The following is a 14,832-nucleotide window of genomic DNA, read 5'->3' as shown; positions in this document are numbered from 1 at the left end:
ACGGTCTGTAAGTCCTGGGAAGTCCACTAAAAGAGCAATGTACCTGTTCCTAGTATCTCTGTAGAAGAAGCAGTATGATAAAACATAGCTTAGGGATTCCATTGCGTTCAATTCACAAGGACATAATGGGCCATTATAAGGGACTCTTCTGAATTTTCCTTCCAAGGCAGCAGTAGGCAAAGCATCAGAGCAGGCCAGGGTGAAGAATCTTCTAAATGTAGGTATTGTTACAGTATATAGTTCAGGTAGCTTGCTGGCTTCCACATAGGAGCACAGAAAATTGCATATATGGGGGAATTACTGTAATGTACACTAAAAATAAATTAACAGATTAATGCTGCCTATAAACAATATAATAAAAAAGAAGCAGAAACATTATTACAAAAGTCTTGATAGGACAAAACTATTTTTATAGTTTTGGAAAAGAATTGATAGAGATATTTAATTATCATGAAGTGGGGCACTCTGTAAGTGAAATCAAAGAAATCAGTACTGTAAGAGAAGATCAATATAAATGCATGTAATTTTATTCTGTTATTTAGCATATTTGTTGTATTTTGCTTTTATGATTAGTTGTGGACCATAAATAAATAAATAAGTAATAAATATGATTTTTTTTTTTTACTTTGGTAAGTAAATAACTGAAATGGAGTGGGGAATGGATTACAAGAAACTGAACCACTATAATTTTTTTAAGCTAGTACAAGATGTTAAATTAAATCCTGAAGTAAAAGTGGAAGTCAAAATAAAAGAGAAAGATACAAAAAATAAATAAGAAAAACATAAAAAGTTGGAGTGAGCATTCTCATTTTTATGACTGAACCCTATGAAAGAGGTATTGTTTAGTGGGGAAGGCTGTCCCGTAGCAGAGGAGCTACTGTCTCACTATGAAGTTCCTACGTTTTCCAGCCATGATAAGTGTTAAGTAAGCATTGTATGCAAGCCACAGTTATGATTTCATTATTTTAACATATCAGGATCAGAGGCAATACACTGAAAGAGTATTGCCTCTGAGATGCAAGATGAATGAGGCCAGAATACAGAAACTCTCATGTTTTGCTCCACATCATACTAAGGCCTGAAATCACTGCAAGGTGATTCAATGCTCACCAAAAAGGATCACAGTACGTTTTTTAAATTCCAAAGATAGAATCTCCAAAGCTGAGAATCTCACAATTTTAGGGGCTTTCTCCTATGTTTTTGGCTTCACAACTGAAGTACTGTATCTAGTATGGAGTAGAAAAGGTTTAAAAAGGCATCCTTAACACAAAGAACAAGTAACTATGGGGATAAATGTTATCCATAGATAAGACAAATAGTGTCCCAGTGCAGCTTCTTCTAAGGTGGCTTTTTTCTAAGTTTTATATACTGTATGATCTGGATTTTTAAAAAAATACAGCAGTCTTCTAGCCAATTTAATATGGTTTGATTGTTTGATTTTGATTTAGGATGTTCTTTGAACTCAGCCATGCTTGTTTGTAGATCACAATTTACATGGTTCACATGAATGAACTAGTTTATTAGCATGTAACTCTCAAATTAGCTCACACTGTCTCATTTAATTTGAGACTCACATCTATCAGTGGTTAGGGTAACATATCACATTGTCAGGATCCGCTTAACTAAGGTTTCTTAAATAATTGACTGGGTTCATACTTACTGTATATTACATAATGCACATATTACAGCTTATTATGATGTACAAGTTCAGACTATGACACAGTTCACATATATTACTAAACCATAAATATGGTTTGTTTGGTCTTTGCTTAATGTAATGTAATCTTAATGTAATTGTAATCAAACAATATTTGAGAAGTATTAAGTTATCATAGCAAATGCATTGTCATAATATGGATTTTGGATTCTAATTTATGCTTGAATATTCAGAATTTACATTTGTATGTAATGATTTTATAAATTAATTAGTTCATATTAATTGAAGACAAGAAATAAGATAAAGTTTATAGAGCTTTAAAAAATTGTCACCAAATGTGAAGAAATATATCACAAGGTACATGCAAGAGATTTTGACTATTAAATTATTACAACATATTATGGTCCTGTTGGTCAAAACTCATTTTCAAATTGCAAGAATTAGTTAGTTATATTATGTAGCTCAACTTGAAAAGTCATATTAAAATGATATTCTATAAATCAACATTTAATGAAAATGTTTACAAAAACTGTTCCCAAAACAGTTTTTCAATAATTAGAATGGCCTCTGGGGGCCTCTACTGGAAACATAGCAATATTGCAGTTAAATATTACTATTTAAGCAATACCCAGAGTAACAGTGTAGTTGTTGAACAAAAGCAAATACATAATACGTTTCCATATTACTGGGCCTGATACTCAAGTATAACTTCCATGTGGATTTTCCTAATGATTTCAAAATGATTGCATCTATTATAAACATGTCAGATAAATGACTGTCTCAGCAATTTCAAAATTATAATTGCTGTCAAAATAATATACCTGTTAAAAGCATTTAAGTTGTAAGATTTTGTCGTTTTAGGGAAAAACTAATAATGCAAATATATATAGAGAGAGACCCTTCTAATTTAAGGTGCAAATCTAGGTATGCCTGCCAGAATGGAGAGGATGGCAAGCATGTAAAAAAAGCCACTTAGCAAACAACATAGAACTTCCCATACAGGTCTTACTGTATTTGCTGTGCTGCCCAAGATTACTTTCTTCTTAGTACAGGTAATATTGCATTTAAAAGATTGGTCTAAAGCAAATAATTATACCCTTTCTCCCATATTTAGCTGTTTATTAAGGAAAAAGACTGATTTTAAAGTAAATAAGCAAAGAAATTTCTTGGCCTTCAAGGCTTTTGTTTTACTTTGGGTTTATTTATTTCTCAGAACAAGACTGAAGAGTTTTACACAATTATCTGAGGATGGACTTCTAAACTATTTAACTCAAAGGCAGGAAAATGAAGATTAAAAAATAGGATCTTCCTACTATTTTTTTTAACCATGACCCTCTGACTCCCATGCAGGTCTTAATCTAGACTTCAATTTTTGTTTTCTGCTGATTGGATTAGGCAGATATTCTAGGTTCACAAAACCTAGAAGCTTTAAATAGATTTGAGTTAGGGAACAGGAAAAGATGGCCAACCCCAGATTTATTACCCAAGGAGAATTGGTTAATATGCTGTCCAAACTCAGTGTATTGAGGCTGGTCTTACAGCTGTGCAAACTAAAATTCCACTATATTGATATATGTCAGCCCTTGACTTGTATCAATCTCTTCAGAGTTCATTATTGAAAAAAATGGGTTGACCAAAACAGAGTCACTGCTATTTACTCTCTGTATAATTGCAGTTTGTCTGTTGTTCTTTTTCCTTGCTTCAACTGTAGGCATAATTTCATTATTTATATTTGCCAACATGGGTAGGCACTTTAAATTATAAGACAATACTTATAATTTTAAAAAGTTGTATAAAGTCATAAGATATAAAGCTTGAGGCTTCTATACCCATGTAACTGCAAAAAAGTATTAGATAAAACTTGTAAAAACATATTATTTCTTTAAGTACTTAAATGGTCAACATTTCAGGAACTACATATTTGGCAGGTAACAAATAAATATTCTTTAATTGGAAAAAAATTCTTAGTTTGCACTAAGAATTTCTTAGCTTTATAAGTGCTGTATTTGTAAATTGATCTTAAGGTTACAGAATATGCAGAGCTGTGCTTTCTAAAAATTTACATTAGAATGAATTAGTTATTCAAATTTTATTTAAAATCTAGGGTCAGGTATATTAAAGCATTTTAGAAAATAAATATTTATTAATGTAATAAGCTGTTTGATCATGTAATGAAATATTTTAATATGTAACATATACTGCATATTTTCTTAATTGGGTAATTATTGTGATTGTGAACAACCAGATTCACATTCCAAATCCTGTGTTTTTTACTTTTACCCAGTATAAAATTGAAAAAGCAAAACATTTAGCAATAATGTTGAAGTGTCACTATGCTTTAAGATATATAGTAAAGAGTTAAGGAATTCTGCATGGCATAATTCCAGTTATTTTTATTTTAGTTCTAAATATTATATAATAAAAACTTTGTTTTGAACAACTTTTATTAACTTGGTTATTTAGCCTAATCTCTTTTCAAGAAGAAAGATAATTTTGCTTGAATTAAATTAAAAAATGTATAAATATGGATTTCAGTAATATATCTTATATCCTATTTTGGTGTTTGTAACAATGTGAATGCAGAATCCTACTATTGAAACTTAGGTGCCATCTGTACATTTTTCATAAGCATATTCTTAACAATCTACTGTTTGCAATGCAAGGAAAATATATACTATCATCATACCATGGTATTTTAGAATATCCTAATACTAAGTCTAAGTGAAATGTGATGGCTATCTATAGAAAACTGATTCTTTTTGTGTGAAACCATATTTACTACTGCCCCTACTCTAAGTATATGTTTACAATTTTTTTCCACAGGATACAGGTGAAAGCAAATCTCAACTTTGAGCAAAACTTAAATTTTAGTCTATATTACTTTATATAATTATTTAATAAGTAAAAATATAGTAATAAATGTTACAATACAAAAAAATTCCCCCATGATAGAAAAAAGTATATTAATTGAGTTGTATGTATGAAGAATACTCAATTAGAACATTAACATCTTAAGCTCATTTAAATTATATAAGGCTCTGAGGTAGTGAGGAGCTGTATTATTTTTTGGTTACACCTCAGGAAATCTTTCCCCAGATCAGCTTCTCCTGTTCCTAATGCGACAAATGTTTTTGTACTTTTAAATGTATTCACTTAAAAGAATCCTAACATATTTTACTTATCAGTAACTCTGTAAAATGGAAAATAAAGATTGAAGTTAGATTGTGACATAAGCTTATGTGTACTAAATCTTATTTCACATGTTACTACCAGATGGCTGGTAGACACACACACATACAGAAAAGCATTTTGAGGAAAAGAAAATCCTCAAAATACTGAAGACAAAAAATTGTGAAATATATGGTGTAATATTCACAGTGTAATCCTATGTCTACAAAGTAATCAATCCTGCTGAATTCAATGCATTTTACTTCCCCATAATTGTATATAATATTACAGCCTTATTCTGAAACGTTACTATGTAAAGCCTAAGTCTATATGAGCAATTCATTCATAAAATATAGTTAAGACTAAGGTTGATATCTTTCCACCTGCTATTTAATTATGCTTCAAAAAAGAAGTTCACAGTTTTAATTAAGCCTGAAAAGATTTGAATGTGAATAGGATTTCTCATATTGGAACCTCCCTTTGAACAAATTATCCTCATATATACTTACATACATATAAAGCAGTTTATGGCTGAATTTTGAAAACTCAGAAGCTATGGTTTTGGAAAGAATGCCTTAAATTTCATTGGCCTGGTTCAGATGCAGAAAGAAACTAGTTTTGTCACTGAGGAAAAGCTTGCATCAGTTTTGGTCTTGTATTAATTATTTAACTGCTTATAGTTTCCTATGATGTCTGAATTCAGGGAAGAGTGTTTAGATTCTCTTATGCAGGCAAAATGGATAAAGGCTCTATGGGCTGAATTCAGTGTTATGAGAACAGAAATCTGCTTCTGCAACAGATTCATCCTCCATACCATCTTCCATGCACCCTGAAAACCAATTTCACTGAATTTCAGCATTATATACAAAATGGACTATTGTCTTTTAAAGAACAGAAGCTTCTGGACTATTCTACTATGTAAGGGGAACATCAGAAAAAAAAAGATACTACATATGCAGTGCACCAATCTGACAGTTCCTCTTAGATTTTTCATGTTGTATTCTTTTTTTAACATATAAGAGGGCAAAAAAATCAGACCAAGGGGTTCAGAGTAAAATTAAAAGCAGAATTTCTGTGTAGTCCAGAAGATTTACTCTATCAATTCTAGGGTAAGCAAATTCCCACTTGCATTTTGTATCACTTACACACTGAACATTTCCATAGCAGTCTATGCCCACTTCAAATAAGGCACAGCTATTTACTTGTTTCTTAAACTCCCTGCCAAGTGTTGGTGAACTATTGAGAAATGAAATGTTTAGAAAACTATAGACCTAAACTTAGCAAAACAATGTATGTAAATAAGTTAAAATCCAGTACTCTTTATAAAAGTACGTCTCTTATTTTATCTTTCCTAGAATCTGATGAGTTTTTGCAAGTAAAATTCTGTTTCCTCTACACTTGCTAATAGTCATGAGAATCTGTAGTTTGCACCTTCCCATTAAAAATGTATTGCATTTTTTGAAATTATTCACCCCGCCTTTTATCCAGATCATGTCTTTGAAAGAAAGAAGTAGATAATAAATGGAATTATTCATGATTTCCCATTAAATATGAAACTTTCTTTTGCAGAGTTTAGAAAATGGAACTTCTACATAATGTACTGAAGTTGATTAGAACTTTTTAATCTTTCAAGGAAAATATGCCATATTATACAATGCACAGAATCATTTTTAACAGAAAGTAAACTATTTATCTCCCCCACAATCCTATTTTCTTATCATTCTCTAATGATATTGATAAGTACATTACACCATACCAAAGTGTAGAGTCCACATTTTTGACAGAACTGTATTTCCTTTCTGTTTTGAGGGAGATATTAACTCAGAAAGAATGCTGGTTAGTGAAAACATAGAATCTTAGTCACAACAACCAAGATTACTAAAAATTATTCAGATAGAATAATAATATACACACATACATTATTAACATTGAAAGGCATTAGAAAAAAATCATAATACATCTTTTATAATAATGTCTATAAGATGTATATATTTCTTCCTGGGCAGCATCACCTCAGCAGTGAGTTTAGTGGGGTATAATGTATCATTAAAAATATCCTATATATTAAAAGTAAACAAACTCTTTTTGTGTAGATTTTTCTGTACCCAAATTGGACCAGGCATGCACAAGAGAGATTAGGATTGGGGGAATCCTCAAATTCAGAGTAGTTCAAAAACGGGGAGGGGAAAAATGTCCTAATGGGGACAGAGTATGTTCAGTGACCCCAAGATACTAATTATGGGGCCAGAAAGACACAGTTAAGAGGCTGAATGGCTTACTCCTGAAAAGTATACAGCTAGCTAGTTGGCTAGTATTCTGAAGAACAGCACTTTTCTTTGCAAAAATTTTATTATGGATTCCAATTAATTTTATGGTTCTATTTACAACTTTTTTTTAGAAGGACACATATGTCTTTTGAATAGTAGGTCTGGTAGTTGTATTTCAAAAGTAGCTGGGGCCAGGACAGCAAACAAAAATGAATGTATTTAATTAGGATTGAAATTAAGTATAACTAATACAGTTGCTCCACATATATTTCAGGTCCTCCACTTTCTGTCACATCAGATATTATAATTCAATAGCAATTTTTGAAGGGGCTTTAAGAGCATCCAAGGTTTGGTGGGGGACACATGTAGCCATGGTTATTAGACCATATATCTCTAATATACAGGACTAAGGTATAAATGATAGTTCATTGGAAATAGGGGAAATGTAATTAAGATAGCAGTGAACAAAGAGCTCTGGATGACTGGAGACAGATTGTACTTTTGGTAAAGTAAAGTAATACTGTAATCTTAGAAGTGCATTAGTGTGACAATAAGACTTGCTTCTGAATAAAGCAATATATTCATGGAGCAGGTCTTACCTGAGTAGTCAACGAATGTTTAATCCACATTAATAGACTAATTCCATGAGGGCATCCTGAGAAAGAAATTCTACTGAGTTCAATGTCAATTAATTTCAACTAAGGAAGTGCAGGTTTGCAGCTAAAAATTCAACACAAAAAAACAGAGGATTATGCAGTCTTACATTTGATTTCTTCATTTTACAGTATTTAGTTTCACATCCAGGCCATAGCAAATTGGATCTTAAGTTTTACATATCTACTGTATATCTGTTCCTGGTGAATGTTTTTAAAAAGTGGAAGTAAACTGAGGTCCTGAGTATAATATAGGTCAACCAAGATATGTTGAAGAATAATTAGACCTACCATTCTATTGCATTGAAATATGGGAAGACAACTGTACATTTCTTATTTGAATAATTTACTTGCAAAAGGAAAAAGTTTGATTTTGAATATTTCAATGTTATACCAGGGACTGCTTTAAATCTGTGATCCTATAATCATTTACTTGGGAATAATTCCCATTAAATTCAATGCTTCTAAGCAGAAATGTATGAACTGAATATAACATTTCTAACACACAAATCTTTTCAATGAAGGCTGACATAATCTTTCAGCCGATATACTGAATTGCAGTCATCTATTATTCCTCTGGTGTGAAAGATCTAGACTCTAAAACAAAACAACTTCAGGAAATATTTCTGCAATGCACCATTATTGCATTACATGCACTTATTTTATAGGCACAATATGGTCAATTTTGTATATTGGTAAATTCATCTCATTTTTAAAGCATTCTTTCAAAACCAGTTTTAATTTACCTAATATTTAATCAAATATTTCTGTAAATTTTGACATATTTGCAGAACTGGGAATCAGTAAAGATGACATATGCAATCTCACCTAACTATCTCTTCTATCAACATTATTGTCTTCAAATATTATGACAAAATGCTCTGGCTTATTTCTTTTAAAATAAATAACTTTTAAAATATATTACTTTATAAAAGTGTTGAAGTATCCTAACCATTATAGGTACACTTAAGCAATCAAAGCTATTCTTGAGAAGTTGTCTCTTATCCAATTCTTTATGTTCATAACAAGGGCTGTACAGATCCTTTGAAAGAGTTGTTCTACAATGAACATAAGCATTTGAATATTTAAAATAACCTCACCTTTTTCCAGGCTTATGCAGCTGATTTGTAACCTGCTCCCAGCTGACCTTGCTTGTGTGTGCATGCACATACATTTTGCTTTTAAAAAATTTTCTCACTGAAGCTAAAAGGCTGCCCATTCACACACATGTGGAGACAGCTTACGAAGCATTTCTTTGAAGGATTTGTCATGTGTGTACATATGAATAATGTTATTGTATTTATTCTATTTTATTTATCCAGTTTATACAGCCGCCCATCTTACTTGCATGACTCAGGGCGGCTCACAGAAGCAGATTTCCAAGCAATGAAAACTGATCAAGTCTTTATACATCAAAGTAGCATTACTGCCCTTGAAAACTGAAAGAAGAATTAAAGTCTGGCAAAGCTTAATGTTTGACAAAAATTGAATAATTTCCTTCTAGAATATAAATACTACCAGAAATCTGAGCTACTTATGTGTGAGAGTATCTATATGTCACATAAAAGTGAGATGGATGGCTATATAAATTGAATAAATAAATATCTACAGACATTCCAACAACTGTTTGAAACAGGAGAATTGATGATACAATATGATGGGAGGCATTTAGGTGCCATTGATGCACAACTTTCAAGACAGACTTAAGATGAGGATAAGCATTTTTTAATTTACAGTGGTAAAAATAGTTTATTTTGACCAGTTATAAGTTCACCACAGGGACTTTTTCAATCAGTAATACTCAGTGCTGTATTTCAATATTTTTACAACTTTCTTTTTGTAAAATAGCTCTTGGACTTTGTAGTATCAGGTCCATGTTGCTGAATTTGTTGAACCCCTATAATATAAGGGATGTGTTTCAGGACATGGTCCTGTGTTTAGTACAGTTTTATTTGTTGTTTATGCATGCTTACTTAGAAAAAGACACTGTGGAATTCATTTAATGTTGTATCAGCGGATAAACAACCTTAGCCTGAAGTTACTTTCATATCACCAGCATTTCTATCCCACCAACAGCTTAAAATCAGCTCAACATTTTTATTTCTGCCACCTCAAAATGCAGATTTGTGCAAAGAACATCATGAACCTATTAAATGATAAACAGAAGACTAAAGGAGCATCATTCAGAAAATGTTCTACCTCCCCTCAAAACACCCTCCCCAGTCATGGAGTAACAAAAACCCTCTCACCTCCATTCTGTATGAGAAGACAATTAAAGAAATTACTTATGCAACTAATCCTTCTATCTATGCTTCTCAATATATCTATTTGTGTTTATTTGTCTCCACTGTTTTTTTTGGGGGGGGGACAGGGGGAGCAAATGACAAAAGCATGTCACATTGATGCAATGTAAGCTCTGCCCTTTTGTAACATGTATTGTGATGTCACATGCCTGTATGAAGGGGGTGCACATCGTGACAACACAATGCTGCTTTTGTCATTTTGATGGATCCTGGGGACATCTCTGCAAAAAACCTGAAGCTGCTTTGGTGGGAAGCTTGCAAAAGGTGTCCCAGCTACTTTGCAGACATTCCTCTTTTGCATGAGAAAACCCTATGAGTTGTGAAGGTAAAATGATGGCATGTTGGCAACTTTGCAATTGGGTTCTTTTCTCAGTTGTGTAATCATGGTTGCCTGTTGCTATAGTGACTGGATTGGGAAAGTGAGAGAGACAAGTTGTAAATAGTGTATACAAAAAAAGATAGGCTACAGGAACAGGACACTGAATTGTATGGGGTGGGAGTAGAGAGAGAGAAAGAGTAAAGGCTAGGAGATAGGCTGAGGGACCCAATGGGAAAAATATCACCAATAAAGATTACAAAGCTACAGTAAGGCAAAGAAAATACCACTTTTGTTCAATTTCCAGTAAACTATAGCAGAATCAGAAATAAATCGGCTCAGCTCCCAAAACCAAAAATCATATAGAGATAATCAAGTCTACAGTTGATCCCAATGTGGTGCAAGTATGGGCACAGAGGTACCCTTAGCAGTCTCTCATCAAATGCTTTGAAGATTTTTTCTCCAAATAAGAGAGCATTTTTGCCCTATGTCCTCCATAATATGCAACCTGAAGCATGATCAAAGGGAATCATTTGGGACTCCATCAAAGATTTTCTTATCAAAAAAAGCAAGAGGAGAAAGGCAGAGGGCCAGAGTTGTATAGTTTATTGATGGGCCCATGGAAGTTGTTTTTCCAGAAACCAAAGAGGCATACATTCAAGCTCTGGCACTGGACTTCATAGAAATCATAAAAAACTTACAAGCCCCAAATAATCCTTGAAAGAAATGGCTTTTCAGGATGATATTATATGACTGATTATGTTAAACCAGAGCTTTTTGAAAGTTCTTTAGGGTTCAAGCATAGCCTTTAAAAATCCAGCTTGTTTTAAATACAAGACAGTGAATATTATTTTTAATGACAGTGTACATAATAAAGGAGAAGATACCATAAAAAGATAATTCAGGAGACTATCAAAGAATAGCTGCTCCAGGTTTGCCTGCTTGAAAAAAGAATCACATTTAATCTGCAGTGATATTTTATTTTACATGTAATTAAGGTATCAATGGCTAAAATAGCAATTCCTGAACAAAAACTGAATTATTACAAAAATTTCAATAGCACAAGCAAACAAGCAACACTTTTGAAAATGAATAACACTAAAATGTTATAGTACACACTATACAAAACATTATTTTGCTGTTTCACTTGCATGAAATGGTACTTCTCTTAGCAGTTTTTAGATGCTAGCTTTCAAAGCACTAGTGAATTTTAAAGAGCAACTTTGCAAATGTAATTGTATTTTGGAAAGTAAAATTTCATCCTTGAGAGGCTTTCAAACACCCATGAAGGAAAAATATATGTTTTAAATTGCTAATAGATAATCAAATGCTATAAAAGCACTAACAGTTCAGTAAATCATTTACCAAACACAGGCATTGATCTAACGTCTTTAATATATGCAAGATAAGTAGCAGTGAAACATAATTATTTAATATCAATTTTAATTTTTAAATGCCATGTTCTTCTGAAAATTGCCTGAGGAATTTCAGATATCAATGAATAGCACTAGAAACAAAGAAAATAATAAAGTTGCAGTATAAAATTCTCAGAAAGACCTTACTTACGCAGCAGCCTCTTGTTTTGACAATCCTTTGATATGCATGGCCAAATAACGATCTATGGCATCTTTTCCTTTGATCAAATGCATCCTAAATTTAAACAAAAAAATAAAGAACACTGAAAGATGACTTAATATCACAATATGCTCCATATATTAGGAACTAACCCTTGCCCGGGCAAAGGCAAGTATGGATTAAAATATTGATGAAGTATTTTTCAAACTAATATTATAAAATGTACAAATATAATTTTAATTTTTTGATCTGAACCTATTTCAAATCTTTATTATTATTATTATTTTGGAGAATAATAAACATAGCTTTAGAAGATTTCTTTTATTCATTGCTTTCATGTTCACTGTCCATGTAGCAAACCTTGTTACACTTGTCCATGGCATGCAGAATAAATTTGCTTTCTTTGCTTTCTTAAGTGAAATAATAACCACTGCCAAAGTACTGATATTACTTTAGACAAATTACAAAGTAGAACAAAGTTGTGTAGCATTGGATGTGTATAAATCTTAGTAGAAGACTCTCTGGGTGGATGATTCTTGAGTCTAGGAAACAGGTATCAGGTAATCTACTCACCCTGGATGGAATTGCATTTTCCTTGGAGAAGCAGCTATATAGCTTTAAATTCATTACCTTAATTAAAGGCCAACATGGGTGCTGTGAAAACAAGGGCCTATGCTAACTTAAACCTTTCCTGGGTTGAAGAGACAGCTTAACCTAAACATTGCTAAGAAGTGGGGAGACCAGGTGCAATTCCACCCTCAGCAATGGAAGCTCAGTGGGTGATGTAGCAAATTAACCATTTTTCTGCTCAACCTACTTCAGAGTGATATGAGGAGGTGCTCAGAGTGGCCATACTAAACCTTCGTGAGCTTAGCACTTCAAGTAGCAGATTCAAAGATAAACAGCAAATATAAAAACATTTTTATAAATATAACTAAATATAACATAAAATACATAGGTTTATACAAATAGTCTTTAAATGTATTACTGTAAATTCCAGAATAAGAGATGAAAAATGTGTATCTATGAAAACAAGCATCTCACCCATAAATCATCAATAGATCACAGCTCTCTGTTAAGTGTACTTAAAACAATTTAGTCACATTGCTGCTGTATTTTGTAGGACAATAACCCTAATTTTAATCAAAATTTCTCCAGCGCAGACCTCTGCACTTATATTCCATGATGTTTTCCATTTTATTTTTAATCTTCTGGAGACACTCTTTCTGTACTATACTGCAAACTTAAGTTTGTAAATTGGGGAAGACAGAATGGATCTGCCATCAGATCTGTGAGACTAGGTTATTACAGTACTGTACACAGATCTATGCATACAGATATATACCAAACTAATAAAGTATAATCAGAATATACATGGTCTGGTAATTCAGAAAGAGTCCAAATGTAGCTTCCTTGAGGTGAATAATGTTAATGAATTGATAAGGAACTTCAGACTTTTAGACTTATATCTATTTAGAAATAAGTTTCATTGTATTCATTCATTCTATAAGATAAAATTTCTCTCTCTCCCTCTCTCTTATACTTTATTATTCTGATAAAATATAACAAAAATGAGCCATGTTATATTTCTGCTGTCTTACTGATTATGTACGCTAACAGAAAATATTCTTTCTATAAATATTCACTACTTTAAGTAATCTTATAAAATGAAACATACAACACAGCATTTTTTTTTAAAGTGCAAACTTGGTATATGTCAGCAGTTTCCTATAATTTCCAAAGAAAGGTAGGAAGGCTTGTATAATCTTTATACTGAAAAATGTGGATTACTTTATATTTATAGCTATAGCTAGGTTTGGTATTACTGCAGTACAAAAATTAATACAATAGAACATAAAACTTAACTGACTTTAATACTTATATGTATAAATGTGCAAAGTTTCAAAATACTATCCCAAACCTCACAATAATGGGCTTTACAGAATTCCACACAAAAGCACAATTAATAATCAGTTGTAACTGAGAGGTTAAAAAAAAAAAAAGTGAGGAAATAAGAATTTATCCCCAATGACAGCTGCCCTAAGAAACAGGAAATGTAAATTAAACCTCTCGAGTATAATATACTGTACTATTTATAACTACTAGCTATTTACAAGTGTTGTCATTTTGAATTTTAAAAATAATAGAAATCTTTCCTTAATTCTACTTTCTAGAATATTCTTCATGTATATCATGATTTTAATCCAAAACACATAATTCTGACTTACTGTGGCTTGGTTACTGTATTATAATTATTCTGTTATTAGAGCTTTAGTTTCAAAGAATCACAATTGAGTTGAAAAGAAAGCAAATAAAAATAAGAAATATATACCTTGCAAGAGGTGGTAAAGGGCATCTCATCTCTTCCATACTTGGATGTGGTTTTGGACTTTGTATAGGTATTGGAGGAAATATACTCATTTTGAACTAAATAAATATAGAATATTTTTAAAATTAGTATCAGATTATTATTAGTTCTCAGTTTGTCAAGACATTCATTCCAAATATTTGCAGACAGAAATAATTCAAACATACATCAAGATACCTGCTGTCACTTATGACAAGTTATGACTGTAGTATATGGGTATCTAATATTAACATCAATTTGGCATAAGCTATATTAGCCTCAAATTTCCACAATGATTTATGACATTTGATAATGACATCATTATACAAATGATATAAATGATGCAAACAATATAATCATGCAGATGCAAATTCTCCCTTTGACCTACTCTCTGATCCATCTGACATTCCTAAATAACAGACACCTCTGCCCCCAATTAATCCATTAAAACTAGATTTCACCGTAATTGTACAACCAAACTTTTTCATAATACTATCAAGTAAGTTGAACTTAAAGGCATAGCTTCTATTACATTAGAACTATCAT

The 14,832-nt window shown here is 32.0% G+C and overlaps 1 protein-coding gene across 1 annotated transcript in view; it reads right to left on the bottom strand.

The window, feature by feature from the left end:
* The window catches only part of TTC29 (tetratricopeptide repeat domain 29), a 75,238-nt gene extending 60,878 nt beyond the window's left edge, over positions 1-14,360 (bottom strand). The window contains exons 1-2 of the mRNA XM_025170926.2: positions 14,272-14,360; positions 11,931-12,014 (exon numbers count right to left, since the gene is read on the bottom strand). Of these exons, the coding sequence (XP_025026694.2) occupies positions 11,931-12,014; positions 14,272-14,360 (173 nt within the window). The remainder of the gene's footprint in view (positions 1-11,930; positions 12,015-14,271) is intronic.
* Positions 14,361-14,832: the final 472 nt, after the last annotated feature.

Source organism: Python bivittatus, unplaced genomic scaffold, assembly GCF_059951505.1.
Source record: "Python bivittatus isolate LINGU-HERP-01145 unplaced genomic scaffold, Pbiv_v1 ctg000070_np1212, whole genome shotgun sequence".
Taxonomy (NCBI): domain Eukaryota; kingdom Metazoa; phylum Chordata; class Lepidosauria; order Squamata; family Pythonidae; genus Python; species Python bivittatus.
The sequence above is the reverse complement of the archived record's forward strand: the minus strand, read 5'-3'. Positions and strand labels throughout refer to the sequence as shown.